This window comes from Galeopterus variegatus, unplaced genomic scaffold, assembly GCF_000696425.1.
Source record: "Galeopterus variegatus unplaced genomic scaffold, G_variegatus-3.0.2 Scaffold1559, whole genome shotgun sequence".
In the NCBI taxonomy this organism is placed as follows: Eukaryota; Metazoa; Chordata; class Mammalia; order Dermoptera; family Cynocephalidae; genus Galeopterus; species Galeopterus variegatus.
The window spans coordinates 76,373-92,465 of NW_007727670.1; the positions used below are offsets into that span (position 1 = coordinate 76,373).

General features: G+C 43.7%; 1 protein-coding gene across 6 annotated transcripts in view; it reads left to right on the forward strand.

The window, feature by feature from the left end:
* The window catches only part of PROM1 (prominin 1), a 120,008-nt gene that overhangs the window by 41,243 nt on the left and 62,672 nt on the right, over positions 1–16,093 (forward strand). For all 6 annotated transcript variants that reach the window (XM_008577657.1, XM_008577660.1, XM_008577661.1 and 3 more), the window contains one exon: positions 11,018–11,073. In XM_008577657.1, the coding sequence (XP_008575879.1) occupies positions 11,018–11,073 (56 nt within the window). The remainder of the gene's footprint in view (positions 1–11,017; positions 11,074–16,093) is intronic.

Sequence of the window (16,093 nt, forward strand, 5' to 3'; positions counted from 1 at the left end):
AAGCGACACTTAAACTTTCAAGTGAAAAATTTCTTTAGTTCTGTCATTTTCAACAGAAATCTTTTCAAAAGGCATTTCTTTACCAGCCTTTTGATTCAATGCACGCCAAACATACATCAACTTTCCTGGGGTGGTTAAGGGTCATCATTTAAGATCAGAGATCATGTGTGGTCTCCTGCCCTTGTAATAACTGGGCCCTGTTCACTGCCCTTTTCTTGGTAGGGGGAGCTCAGGTTGTCAGGAGTTCTCATTAATGGTGGCTTCTCTACCTACACTGCTCAGAGATGTTTTACTCCAACATACCCACTGGGCATAACCATTCCATCAGGAACAATAGATGGCTTGGGTAGAGTGATAGTTAATTTTCTGTGTCAACTTGGCCAGGAGATAGTACCCAGCCACTTAATTAATCAAACACCAATCTGGGTATTGCTGTAAAAATATTTTGTAGATGTGGTTAAACATCCAGAATTAGTTGACTTTAATTTTTGTTAATTTTAAAATTTTGTTTGGTGACTGGCTGGCCAGTAAGGGGATCCAAACCCTTGACCTTGGTGTTATCAGTACTGTGCTCTAACCAAGTGAGCTAACCGGCCAGCCCCTATAAGTAGTTGAAGGATTTCCCTTGATAATGTGAGTGGGCCTCATCCAATCAGTTGAAAGCTTGTAAAGGGAAAAACTGAGGTTTCCAGAGGAAGAAGAAATTCTGCTATGAGACTGTAAGCATCAACTCCTGCCAGTTTCCAGCGTGCCAGTCTGCCCTACAGATTTCAAGCTTGCAAGCCCCCACAATTTTGTAAAATCAATCTCTATCTATCTATATCTCTATTTCTATCTCTTATTGGTTCTGTCTCTCCAGAGAACCCTGACAGATATAGGCAGTAATTCCCAGTGTCTGGGGATTAGGGTGGGGGGGAGGGTGTAGTTGGAGAAAACCCAAGCCCTCTCCACATTCCAGTCACTGAAGAATGACATAAGCTAGGTCCCCTGTATCTTGAGGCACTGTCTGTGATCACTGAGTGCTTTCCCTGAAGTATCCACACACTGTGTAGACATTGTGACTTTGTGGGCAAAGGAGGCCATTGTCATCTACCTTGAGCTTGTGGTTTGGAGGTGGGGTGGCTGGCACCACCTTTAACTAAGGGAGGTACTTTCTTTCACCATAGATGCTATCATAACACTTCCATTCTAGCTGGAGGACTCATACTTAAAAAAGAACATGGCTTTGCATCAAATGATAGGCAAATGAATGTGTATTTGTATGCCTTCAGTTAAAATAAAATGTCTAAGGCATGATTTACTTCTTTTTTCTTTTTCAATTAACCTATCAGCTGTCAGAACTGATCACATCTCCTAAGCTGATTCAATGTAGATGTAAAAATTTTCATGCAATGAGTTGGCTCCTTAAACATTTATTACTTGATAAAAGGTAAACTGAATGAAGCTATACAAATAACCAGAATTTTCTAAATTTGTTTAAAGTAAGGAGGTATTTTCCAGTTGAGAGAAGGCAGATTTTCATTTTGGACATTTGAATTGGAAAGTCCTGCAGCATAAAAACAAAATGAGTAAGCCTAGACCAATGAAAGAAGGGAAGACTTGACCCGCAATGAATTGCCTCTGTAATCTAAGATCCTCTTCGACATGGAAGCTCTGGAAAAAGTGCTGGGGACCACACATAAACCGCATAAATGTTTATATTTTCACCAAGTGACTCTGCATCTTGGGTTAAATCTGCACTGTCCTCCAGGAAGAGTGGCTTGGACCTGGAAGCTGGTGTTCCCAAACCACTTTACCAGCCACTCTGTGCAGTAACTCTTGGAGATGGCACCGAGATCTTAAGGCAACTTAGCCTTAGCGCCAGTCTGATGCACCTTTCCCAGGTAATGCCGTTACCTGAGAGCATTTTCCTGAAATGTTTTGGCCATAGAGACATGTTTGAATCAGTGGTTTAAACTGGTTATGAACATGTGTTTTGTAGACTAGGACAATTTCATGGGTAGTGAAGTTTCTGAATGGCTTGTGGACATGTCAGGCCTGTGGATGACTCACAGCTTTGTAGCCAATGGATGAGAAGCAGGCAGGAAGAGAGGTTTCTCTGAGCTGTACCGCATTGTATTGTATAGTGATTTTTATGGGTTCAAATTTCTTCCTATGCATTCTCTTTTATGAATAAAGGAACTCATATCTTGAATGGAGATGTCTTTTAAAATCACAGTTTACATTGGTGCTGACCTATTGACTTCACCCAGCCTCTGTTTGCATGCGTCGTGTGTGTGTATATACCCTTTCCAGAGGAAAATGAGTTTTTTCTCATTCTTTCTGGTCAAAGCTGGCAGGATAGGCTGCAGGTAAAGGAGGCATGCACCAAGAAGAGTTGGGGGTCTCAACTGGGCAAGGTTTATTTTAGTTAGGGTTAAGTAACGCCATTTGCTATAACAGACAAGCTGAAATCTTAGTTTAAAATGTGTATCTCTCACAGCTCAGTCCGTTGTAGAGCTGAAGGGGTGGGGCAGTGTGGGGACTCTGCTGTCCCTGTGGGCTTCAGAATTCTCCATTGGATCCTCCATATTTGCCTGGGAGATGGATAAAGAGAGCATGCATGGAGGGTCTAGTGGGAGGTTTTGGAATCCAGGCCTGGCAGCGGTGTGCAGTCGTGTCTGTCAATATTCTACAGGCTAGAACTCACGTCACAGTCCCATCTACCTGCAAGAGGGGCTGGGGAATAGAGTCAAGCCATGTGCCAAGGAAGAAGAGTGACACATGGCCACTGCTGAGCACTTGCATTCTGTGCCTCTAGCTGATGGACTGGGAGCAGAGCAGAGTGTTGAAGGCTGTGCAGCACCTAAGTGGAGGTGACCGTGCTTATGTCAGTGTATTATATACCAGGCACTGTGCTGGACGCTTTTCTTAGGGCAAAATGCCTCTTGATCTTCCACACCCTGTGTAATGCCAGCACATGCAGGACTTAACAATGTCTGAACTCTCTAGATTTGTGTTTTGTCTCGACTTATCAGGCGTTCCACTTGTCTGGCCTACCTGCCCTCTGTCCCCTCAGGTATTTGGCCTAGACAGACGCAAGTTGTCAAGTTTATTTTTAAGTGCCTGTGGAAAGTCTTCTGTGACTTGAAAAGAAATAATTACAGTTGGGTTTTAATTAATATTTAATTGACTAAAGTTATGCATTTACAAACCTAGTTTTTGCAGGTCTCTGCGTTGAACGTGAATATCATTTTATTCTATGCACAAAACTAATACTTTCAGTAAAAATATGAATAATCTTTTTCACTTTGATCAGTGTTGATTTAATGCACAAGCTAACATTAAATCATTCTTAGCACAGAGCTATGGGCGAGACCCCTGAACCACGTATGTTTGAAATGGTGCCACTGAAGGCAAAAGAGGGACTCTGGTCTCCCCACAGAGAGAAAGTTAACTCTACTTATGCCTCGATCACATTTCCAGGTAAACACAAGTGCACAAGAGGCCAACTTACAGATGTTATCAGCAAACTCTTTCCAAGAGCATTTAAGCTTGGCACAAGTCTGATAAATCAATGCAAACAACAGGGGTTTTTAAGTTCTCTGTTCATTTTACGGAGAACGTGAGAAGGGTGGAATTTCACTAGGCCCAGGTTGGGTCAGAACCTACAGATAAAATAAACCAGTTAGGGAACAGAAATATCTTAGTCAAAGATGAGTTTTGACTAAGATAAGGAAGATGTATCTGTTATACATGGGTCCTGCACAGAGCTCTTTTCTTATTTTATTTTACTTCTGTGGCTTCAGATATCATGAAACTCATAGAAAAGTCAAACACACATGCACACCTGCATGCACGCACACACACCGAGCAACAAACCAAACCAAACCAAAGTGCCTTCTAACTTGATGGTATAACACAATGGGTCAGAATTAGCCTTTTGGTGCTACATTTCTTAATTTACATTATCACATGAAATTTAAAGCAATTCCCAGGTGAGAGGACATTGTAAGGTCTAGAAGGTGAATGAAGAGAGGTTGACAGACAGCTTCATTCTCAGGAGACCCACAGAGTCCTTTTTTGGGGGCTTTTATATATGACTCCATAAGACCAGATACTGAGAAGCAGTCTTTTACCATGAAAACAACTTCCTCATCCACTACCGTCAGTGTTTCCCTTCCACCCTTATATCATAAGAGGCAACTATTATGTTGTGGAAAAGAGCATGGAGTTGGTATAATAGAAAATAAATCACTCATGACAAAGGTGGCCAGACAGTGCCTGGGTTCAGGAGGGATAAGGTCACTGGTATCTCCAAGTAGAAGTCTCCTGGAGGGCAGGATAAGACTGGTTTCTCAAGGATAAGGTCTGGGTCATGTACCGTGTTGCCTGGCACTTCATGGGCACATGATAGATGATTGAATATTGTTGAATGATCCTGAAAACTGGGTCAGATTTAAGTAAATAGAACATTTTGCAACAAGTAGAAGCTGCTACTGTCATGGCTTACCAGATTTTATAACCCTCACTGGGCTGTGCCTCCTTATCAGGGCTGAAAAGCAATACGTAAACAAGATGAGAAATGTCAGTATAAAATCTGTTCATTTGGAAACCATCAGAGCTGGGACTAGCCATGACATGGTCATCTTTGATGAGCACCAGGTTAAACTGAGGTTTTCTAGCTTCCGTGTTTACTGGTTGGTGTTGCGCATCACCTGCATGCTGATTGCTCACCAGGAAATACAGGGAACTAAACCCAGAATTTAGGGATTGATATCTGATCTATGGAATAGAAGCCAGGCTCTGCTGGTAGATTAATGTTGCACTTACGCAGGATCAGTACCACTTGCTGAGGATGCAGCCAGTCAGAGGTTGAGATGGTTTCCAACTGGAGTCTTTTATAATCTTGCACACATAGGACTGTAGTGCAGCAGAATGAGTGTGACGTTTGTGAGGCACCGAGCCAGGGGGCCCAGAGGTGGGACTCTGGTTCCTCCACTAGATTTCTTAGGTGGACACAATTGATTCAGAATTTTTACCAGCAGCAGACTGAGGTGAGAATTTCCTTATGTGGGTTCCCGTGAGTTCCCAAATGAGGTGTGGGCAGTGGTATGTTAATGCCAGGACTTTACATGCAGAGATGCTTGGACATGTACTGTAGGAATTTCTGACATTCATTGATCAGAGTGAAGAGCTGCTTAGTTAGAGACACAGAGGGAAGTCAAAGGAAAAGAGACCATAGCTCTGAGCACGAAGGATGTTCATTTGTGTTCATTTTGTGACATCATACACAGAGACGACGCGGGGGAATAAAGGAGTGGATAGAGTCTTTGCCACCCTGGGTGAAATGGGATTGCTCCAGGCTGGGCATAAGCCAGATGAGCTGCAGCCTCTGAACCTGTGCCATCTAGTACGCGGAGGCCACTTGTGGCCAGCAAACACTTGATTGGTGGCTGATCCGAACTGCGATGCACTGAAGTATAAAATCCATGCCAGATTTCAAAGACTTTGGAAGACTGTAAGGCTCTAAAATATCTCATTAATGATTTTTTTTTTTTTTAAAAGATGACCAGTAAGGGGATCTTAACCCTTGACTTGGTGTCGTCAGCACCACGCTCATCCCATCACTATATGGGATCCGAACCCGGGGCCTTGGTGTTATCATCACCGCACTCTACCGAGTGAGCCACGGGCCGGCCCTCATTAATGATTTTTATATGATTACATGTTAAAATGATATTTTGGATATATTAAGCAGGTAAAATATATTGCTAAAATTAAAATAAATTAACTAATCACTTGTTTCTTTTCACTTTTTTATTGTAGCTACTAAAAAATTTAAGATCACTTAAGTGGCTGGCATTGTATTTCTATGAGACAATGCTGCTGTATACCACAGGACGTGAGAACATCCCTGCTCCAAAGCCTTGGTTGGGTTTTGGGCCATTACGGCAAGGGTTGGCCTTGGCAGACCAGCTACCTGTGGGTAGTGCCGTTAGAGGTAGCTGGGACCATTCTAGCACACTCAGGGCCACCAGAATCCCAGAAGGACTACAGAGAGGCTGGGGGTTCTCAAGTAAACTGCTGGGAGCGTCTGCTGGAGATTGGGGGTGTCTACTTCACTGCAGCCACCATTGGCCCATGATACATGGTCTCTGATATCTGTTTACCTCCACAGCTTGTTAAAGAAAATCCTGTTCCATGTGCTATTGAAAAAGCCCTGTTAAGGTACAGAGAAGCATGCAATAGAATCCTACAAAACTGAAGACTTCCTGCAACTGCCATCTCCTTACCTGGGGGAGAGAAGGGGATGTGTGCGAGAGAGACAGAGAGGCCCTGAGTTCCAGAACCAGTTTGGCTCCTGTCCATGGAAGGACCCTCAGGGCTGTTCACTCCCAGTCCACACACCTTGAAGGGGCTGGCAGAGACCAGCGAGAAAGGGTGCTGTCAGAACGGTTGATGGAGAGGCACAGGACCACGTCATAGTCGTAGCATTCCATGGAACCACAGGCCCTTGCAAGGGCAACCTGTGTGCCTTCAAGAGCAGGCTGCCCTGGGTTTCTGTGCCTTTTGAGCTACAGCATGTTTCCCTGTCACCTGCTCAGCTAGAAAAATAGCCCTTCAAAGTGGGACTCCAGTGATGTCACCATGGCCTCTGTGGTACTGGTTCTTATGTGTCAGCTTCTTTCTCAGTCTCTTGCCTTGTGCTTAGCTCCTGACCAGCATTGTTTCCACCCTAAGCCCAGGGATGGGGTGGGAGGAGAGTGTTAGTGAGCATTTCTCCTGTCAAGAAGCCAAGGCTTGGGTCTGTCTGTCCTTGGCTGAAGTCGGATGGTTTGCTGACCCCTAAACCAAGCACTTTGGCAGGAGTTGAGGGTGGGAAGGGTGGAGAATGCTGCTTGGCTCAGTCCAGCAGTTCTCACACCTTGTGGGTCTTGGCTCCCCTTTAACTCCTAGAAATTATTCATGGCACCAAAGAGTTATTATTTGTATCCATCAATATTTACCATATTTTAACTTAAAATGAAGAGCATTTCTAATGTTTATTTGCTAATTCATCTAAAAAAATAAACATAATAAACCATAAACCCATAAATAACATAATTTTATTAAAAGTAACAACAATTTAGGGCCGGCTCCGTGGCTCACTCGGGAGAGTGTGGCGCTAGTAGCACCAAGGCCGTGGGTTTGGATCCTATATAGGGATGGCTGGTTAGCTCACTGGCTGAGCGTGGTACAGACAACACCAAGCCAAGGGTTACAATCCTCTTACTGGTAAGGGAAAAAAAAAAAAAGTGACAACATTTAAAAAAAATAGTAAGAAAAGTAGCATTGGTTTTTATATTTTTGCAAATCTTTTTAACATCTGGCTTAGTGCAAGTGAGGTGGATTTGCATATCTCTGTATTCAGTCTGTTGAGGTATATTGTTTAGGTTAAAGTATAATGTGAACATCTGGTCTCACAGAGATATTTGCAATGTGGAATCCGGAACTGTTTCAGCGAAGTGTTCAAAACCTTGATATGTTATACAATCCACTGTTCTGTCTTCCACTTTGGATGGATCTTTTCCCATGTAGGATTTTGTGACATCATGTATATTAGTCCATTTCTGTTGCTTACAACAAAATACTTGGAACTAGGTAATTTAGAAAGAAAACAAAATTTATTGCTTACAGTTTCTGAGGCTGGGAAGTCCAAAGTGCAGGGAACACATCTGGCGAAGGCCTTGTTGGTGGCAACAGTGATGGCAACGTATCACGTTGCAAAAATGTGAAGCAGAGAGAGAGCAGACAGAGCAGTCTAACCTCCTGTTTCACTCTCTTTTTAAAGCCCTCAGAACCACGCCCCTGACCACCATTATTAACCCATTCCCTACTGCAGGGTCCTACAACCCAATCACCTCTTCAAGGCTCCACCTTTCAATCACCATAATAGGATTTTCCACCCTCTTAACAGTCACAGTGTGGGCTAAGTTTCTAATACATAAAACTTGGGGGACACTTCTCAAGCTTTAGTGAGTTTTGGGGGGCATAATTTAATCCACTGCAACACTACATCATGCATTAATCACTTGGAAAATATTGGTTCACTGAGTTTTGTAGGTCTTCCAAGTGATGACACATTTCATTTTACAGTATCAAAAAATTCCTTAATATCCCCACTGATCTCATTAGACAAGTGTAAGTTTTGGGATGCTGTCAGCCTCACGGTGCTGGGTACAAATTTCGCAAAATTCTAATTTTTTTCTCAAGAGCTCTGATTTTATTATCGGCAACAGATTTTGTCAGTGGTTTTCTTGAAGTTGCAGGCTCTACTTCTCTCATTTTGGAGAAAATGTCTGCTAGATACCTGAGTCTGAATAACCATGGTTTGTTTCTCAGTCTTTATTCCAAGTAAAAATGGTATTCCCTGAAACACGTGGCTGGTTCAGTTGACAACTCAAAATACTTGCAGACGTTCACAGGTTGAGATTTAATAAAAATGAATATTCTTTTTCAAGAATATTCTTAAGTGTTACTGACTTTTTATGTAACATGAATGCATGGTAGTAAAGTATATAACAAGCATTAGCTGCTGCCTGGATCCGTGCTCACTCACCAGCAGTCTTATTTACCACTGCTTTTGTACCCTATGCTCGTGTCAACACAGTGAAAAGTCAAGTAACATCTTTTGTCTCGACCTCGTGTATATCCTGAATGTATCTGGGAGATCCCAAGGGATTCGCAGACACACTTGGAGACCTGCTGGCTTAGGCCACTGAGGATCCATCTCTGTGGGGCCAGGCTCACCGCTTACCCAGTTCATGGGTCCTGAGAGGTTGGGAGGGGCGGTTCCCCCAAAGAAATTCAAAGTATTTTGTTTTGTTTTGTTTTTTAATAAAAGAAAGGTGAGTGGGTAGTGCATGGCCAAAATAAGTCTTCTATTCCACACTTACCATGTGCAGTCGACCCTCCGCATCTTCGGGGTTGACAGCCACGGATTCAACCAACTGCGAATCAAACATATTCAGGAAGAAAAACAATAAAAATAACAATGCAACAACAAAAATAATACAGATTTTAAGAAATGCAGTATAACAACTATTTGCATAGCATTTGCTTTGTATTAGGTATTATAAGTGCCTCTAGAGATGGCTTAAAGTATACAGGAGGATGTGCACAGGTAATATGCAAATACTATGTCATTTTATAGCAGGAACTTGAACACTGGAGGATTTTGGTGTCTATGGGGTCCTGGAACCAATTCCCTGTGGATACCGAGGGACGACTGTATACTGTTCTGTAATCTACATTTTCTTTTTTCTTTTTTTGTCTTTTTCCGTGTCCGGCAACGGATCGCAACCCTCAGTGTCGCCCCCGTACCGGACCGGGACCGGCAACAGGATCGCAACCCTCGGTGTTGCCCCTGCGCCTCGCTCAGCCAGTGAGCGGGAACCGGTCTGCATGTGGGATCCGAACCCTCGGCGGGAGCGCCTCCGCACTTCCCAAGCGGCGCACTAGTGCAGTGCGCCACCGGGCCGGCCCTGTAATCTACATTTTCTAAATCCCTTTATATAATAATAACAGCAGCATACACCAAGTGCCTGGCCCTGTACTATTTTGTTTATAGATATTATCTCACTTAACCCTAAGCAGTCCTTGGAGAGCAGAGACTCATATCATCCCATTTTGCAGATGGAGATGCTTGTGACAGTTAATTATTCACCTAAGATTGGATACCCAGTCAGTGGTGGAGCACGGATTCCCTTCTAACTCTTAACTAGATCAAGATCCCAAATTGCAATATGTTATGAACATGACCATGTAATTAAGTACATTTTAATAAATAGATGATTTCTAATCTTTTTTTTTTAATCAACAGGTAGATCCAGTGAAATTTTAAACAGAAGCCTAATCTATAAAACAAGCAAGGCTGACTGGTTGAGGTGGGACAGCCTGTGGGGCTGGGTAACCTCAGGCTCCCTCCTGTCCCTGGGCAGCACCCCCTCACCACCCCTTCTCCCCCATACTGTCATACTGTGGAGGAGCTCTTAGGGTTCACAGGGTACCTACCAGTTTAAAAATCTTTGTTTCTGCAGCGTAATCTTTAAACATCCACTGGTGTCTTTGCTCTGTACAGGAGCAAAGTGTTTTCCAGAAAGCCCTGTTGGGAAGTGGCTTGCCTTTGTCCAGCATGTAAATCTGAACTTGTTTTAAAAAAGGAGTTGCTGTGTGTTTTCTTTTCCCCCCTGGTTGTGCACTTGAGGCATGATGATGCAGTTGTTTGCTGGTTGACAGACAGTGTTCAGTGTGATAGGAAGGACCCTGGACAGGGGAAGGAAGCCTTGGACTGGCCTCCTCCTGAATCACCATGTGATTCTTAGGCAAGTCACTCTCTCTGGGCCTCACTTGTTTTATATCATTCCTAGATGGTGGCTCAGAATAAGAAGTGGCTCTTGCCCTTTTTTGGTCCCAGACCTATGTGAGAATTTGAAAATGCCTAAAATGAATATACACAGAAAAGTCCAATTTTGCTTAGCATTTCCACGTTTTTGTGCACTACTTGTAGAAGGGAAGAGAGGGATTTCTAATGTTAAGAACTCTTGGATTGGGTTAATTTTAAGATTACTTTTATTTGTAAAATATTATGCTAACAAAGAGTCGTTGGAAGATAAATTGGATTTGTGGTTCCAAATAATTAAGAATCAGCAATTTCAATGTAATGGTTTATCAGTGATTATTAATGAGCTGTGTTTGGTTTGCTGGTAAACACTAAGGTGTACTGCGAGAAATTCAGAACTCTTAAAAATGGCAACACTCCAATTCTGCCACTGGCAAAATAATAAATCAAAAATATTTGTCCTCCACTTTTTGCTTCTGGCTAGAGGCTCATTAATTCAATTATTCACATACATTAAGAAATAAGAATAAAATTATAAGAATACTATATATAGGTATAATAATATGAGCATTTGTGTCTTTTAAAAAAATATATTTATTTTATATTTTTACTGAAGAAATAATTTTGCTGTTGTTTTGTGGCTTTTTTTCCCAGATGTCTTCAGAGAAATCATACAGAAGAAGTTTGAGCCCACAGTTGATTATGAGAAGGTAATTTTTTATTGATGTATGTGCTATTAAAAAAAAGCATGAGAAAAGTTTTGGCTGACTTGAAAGTAAATCTTTGAACAACTGATTATTTAATCTGTAATTTTAGTAACCTTTTTTGATTGAGAGCTTTTATAGAATATTGAACCACCTTATAGATCCCATTTGAACTACAGCAGACATTTCTTTTTTATTTAATTTAAACTTAAGATTTATTTTATTTTAAAATTTAATCATACATATTTATGGGGTATAGTGTGTTGCTACCATACATGCATATATCGTACAATGATTCATTTAGGGTAGACAGCATGTCCATCCCCTTATCTTTTCTTTGTAGTGATTACGGTCAAGTTCCTCATTTCTAGCTACTTAGAAATATACAGTATAGTATTATTAGCTCTAGTCAGCCTAGAACACCAGAGCTCATTTTTCCTATCTCCCTGTAGCTTTGTACCTCTTAATCCACCACTTCCCCTCCCTTCTGCAGAAATTTCAAAAGTAGCGTTTGAAGAAAACCTTTCAAGCTGTATGTTATTTCAAAACTAACGTTTCCTAAATAGAAATGTTATGCTACATTTTTAGCCATGGGAAGAGAACTTCCAGAGTAGAAGTGCTTGAAAATCCTTAGAAACAGTGACGGTGTACTTCATTTTAAATGATAGCTTGTTGAAAGGTAGCTTCCCACTTGAGCAGTGTTCACTGAGCAGCGCTATGTGTGTATACCTGGCTAGAATGGGAAGGAGACAGAGGTGAGGAACGCAGCCCTCCATCTCCAGAGGCTAGGAGCCGCATGGCAGGGACTGTACCTAGTGATTCATACAAGAAGGAAATGAGTAGATCTATAAGTAACAGGCAGAGGAATGTGCGGAAAAATAGTTAATTTAAATTCTGACCAGAAGCTCTTCCGAGAGAAGGTGACTTTGGGGCTTGTTGTAAATAGGTGAAGGGGTCTGGGGTGGGTAGGGAGGGGCTCTGCTTGCTTCCAGACAGCAGGAGCCATGTGGGAAGGGGAGAGAGCTGGGAAGGAAGGTGAGTTGGGCCTGACCCCGGGAGGCCTTGGATGCCTCCTTAAGGTGAGTGGACGGTACTTTCAGGAAGTCTCCAGGTGCTATTAATTCCCATTTGCTTCTACTACTGACTACCTAGGAGAAGAATGTTCTTTGGGTTTTGGTTTGTTATGAGTGTAGGTTGCCCGTGAAACAGACAAATGTTTGTTGCGTTGAATGTAGGATAATACAAATTAGTTACCTCTGTTTGTCAGGTTCTCAGTCCTGCAGGGTAAGGAAGGCACTTTTTTCTTTCCTTTCCTGGTATGAAGATGGACGTCAAGACAGCAATAGCAGGCATGCAGGTGGATGTTCTTTGCTGGCCAGCACCTCATAACTGAATGCTCGTGCTCCCATGCAGGGAGGGCGGTTCCCTCTTGCCCAGTGAATGTTTATCTCAGATACTGCAGTTACAAATGGCCTCGTTGTATTTTCATCTTGCAATAAAATGACACTGTAAGAGAGAAGTGAATGCAGAAGCCGAAGTGGAAAGCCTTATCTAAAAGCCATTTACATTCGGCAACAGGGAGGCCTGTGTGAACGATGATGACCGAGCTGTCCCCTGGTGCTTACGGCCTCCCTAGTGCCGTGGAAAGCGTTTTCCTTCTTCGGTGCCACTGGCTTCACTTCTGTCTCCCAAACACAATTGCCATATCGGCTTGCACCCTTGGGCAGAATAAAATGATGGTTGCTTTTAGATTTATCTTAAAAATTAGCATGCCATTAGCAGCCTGGCCAACTACTTTGTTCAAGGAATGGGTGGGAATAGGGGAATGGTGCTTCAGTCAGATTCAGACCTTGGAGGACAAGGTCCCGAGACCCCCGAGCTGACTCCAAGGAGCCTGGCAAGTATGAGGGGAGCTGGGCTGCCACTGTCCACTGCAGGATCCTTGGCTGGACAGCTCCTTTATGCTTGGCTTGGTATTAGATTTTGTGCTCCTGATTTCCACTCCATGCCTTTGCAAATGAATAAAACTATTGGGGTGAGGGTGAACTGGAGAGACGATACAGAACTGAGCCCACATGAATGAACCAAGTCCTCCCCTAGATGTGGAATTTGGTCACACTTTCTACAGTTAGTTATCCAAGGAAAAGGGATTTAGGTGAGCAAAGACGCCAAAGAAGCCAGCCACCTTTGGAGGGGAGCTTTCTGATTGGATTTAGTCTGATGAGTGCTGTGCACATTAGGTTGGATTCCCTCTGAGGCAGACCCTGAGCTAAGGACTCAAGTGCAAGCTGTTCATTTGGGAGGTGCAGGGAACACTGGCTGGGGAAGGGAGGGCAGCCTGTGGAGGGGGTGCTGTTATACCACCTGCCACAGGGGTGACAGAGCTTCATCTTGTAGATGAGCTGTGGGAAACCAGCAGAACACCAGCCTCCCATGGGAAGAGTCAGAGAGCTGAGCTGTCTATGCACCACGATGCAGAGGCACTCACTGGTTGAGGGCTAGTTGGGAGCAGGAAATGGTGTTAATTCCTAAGTACCTCTGGCTTTCCATGGTTCTGGTAAAAGCCTTGGAGCACAGAGTTGAAGATACCAGTAGTTAGAAGTTGAAGAGGCTCCCTGAGGTGGCGAAGCCCGAGGCACATGCGTGGGCAGCAGAGCATCTTCACTCTGGCCGGTGCCCACTGGGTGCAGCCTCACAGGTGACTTCTGTCTTGGTGGGTAGTCCAGGGTTCCAGTCTTTTCAGCTCTCACTGTCCTGGCTCTGTTTTATCATCTGGTGACCCTCTGGTGGCCCAGAGAGGTAGCCGAGTCAGTGATCTCATGGTTGGGGACTCTTTCAGGGAACTTTCTTCATAAGCAGGTCCAGAAGCATTCAGGAATGCAAACCTTTTGTTCTGGAGGGTGTCTCTGACTTTAGGAGGGAAATAGGACTCTTCACAGAACAGCCTCCTTTCCCCACTTTTGCTGGAAGATTAAAGTAGTACTTTAAGGTCTTTGGGTCTCTTCTCCTCCCTGACACTTTTTTTTTCTGATGCTTTCTCTCTTTTACTTAATGTAGTCATTGAATCAGCATTTATCTCCATAAATGCCCATATGCCCAGCAGGTAGGGGTATGGACATGCCAGAGCACGGCCCTTCCTCCATGAACTTGCAGTTGGCGAAAGAGAGGCCAAGCGACAAGTCGTGGGCATGGATGTTATGGGCTATGTGTCCAGAATTCTGTGTTAAGGTCCCCACCCCCAGAACCTCAGAATGCGACTGTATTTTTTTTAATTAATTAATTGGTTTTTTTGGTGGCTGGCTGGTATGGGGACCCAAACCTTTGACCCTGGGTGTTATCAACACCATTCTCTAACCAGCTGAACTAACTGGCCAGCCCTGAATGTTACTGTGTTTGGACACAGGGCCTTTAAAGAGGTGACTTAAGTTAAAATGAGGTCATTAGTGTGGGCCCTAAGTCAATGCAAATGGTGTTCTTAGAAGAGGGGGACTTGAGGACAGAATTACATGGGGGAAGACTGAATGAAGGCACAGCGGGAAGCCAGCCATCAACAAGCCAAGAAGGGAGGCTGTGTGAGAGACCACAGCTGCTGACACCTTAACCTTGAACTTTTCAGCTTCCAGAACTATGGAAAAATAAATGCCTCTTGTTGAAGCCACCCAGTCTCTGGTCCTTTGTTAGGGCAGCCCAAGCAGACTAAGACAGTGGATCACTAGAACACGAGATGGAGAGGGATCTGCATCCTATAGGCAGCAGTTCTGATAAAGGGCTGTGAATGTTCAGAAGAGGGAAAGTGTCCTTGCACTTGGGGAAATCAGGAAAGACCACAATGCAGCTGGCATTTAAACTAAAATGAGAAGGAAAGCCGTACTTCCATCTGAGAACACTTGGCTCAAAGCACAAAGCTCACCGCTTGCTTCTTAAAGCACGTTATTAAACTGTGCATCTTCCTCTCTGTGATAACAGCAGCCAGCATTTCTTGTCTGCCATGCGCCACGCACTGGGTTAGGAGCTTTGTATTGTTTCTAATCCTCACAGTGACACACCTCCAAGGAGGAAGTACTTCTGTCATTGTAGATGCAAGAAAATCCTGCAGTCAGAGAAGCTAAGGAGATTGCCTACCGCCATCCAGTGGCTAAATGGCAAAGCTAGGATTTGTACCCAGAACAGCCCAACTCTGACCAGCACACCGCCAACAAAAATGAGCCTCATTCTAGGCCGCTGTGCTGTAGCCCTAAAATGACTCATTTGGAAAAAAATGGCTCTCATTCGAGTATCTTCAGATGTGTGCAAAGAGTGTAACGGCCTTAGAGCTATACATTTTACATATTAAGCCACAAAATATTATAGTGGGTAGTTATCTCTGGGCAGCAATGATCACATCCCAAGTAACGCTCTACTCCAGTGTGCCTGGAACACTGACTTGCTAAGGATGGAATACTGGCACTGAATGCAGTGGCTCTGCAGATCGGTCCCCTTGAGCATTTCTGTCGTTGGCCTTTGATTTCAGAGAACCTGTGATAGACTCCAGAGCTGGGTTAGTGGAGTCTTGGGTGGGGCCAAGTCCAGGAGGGTAATAGGACTTGGAATTTTGGGCCCATGAGGAAAAATGTGGACCAGACAGATGAAGCTACAGAGATCTGAGAAACAACCCTAATAATCCTAGTTTCCTAAAACAGGAATGCTAGCTGTAGTGTTTCTGTATCACGTGCTGTATACCAGGCACCCTTCTCCATGATTTACAATGTTAACTCACTCCATCTTCACAGGAATAGTCTGTCTCCTCCAGAGGTGTAAAGGTGGAGATTACATGGGAAGCTCATTTATCCATCCCATTTAGCATGCCCTCTGTGTGCTAAGTCCTGGGTTCAAGATAGAAAACTGAGCCATGCCATGCATAGTCCATATTGCAGAGGGCCTGCATACATTCCCTTGGGGAATCAGAGAGTGGGTAAGCCACTCCCCACATTCTTGAATCCTGGCTCACTGTCTAGGAGGGGAAATGACATGATGTCCCCAACCACAC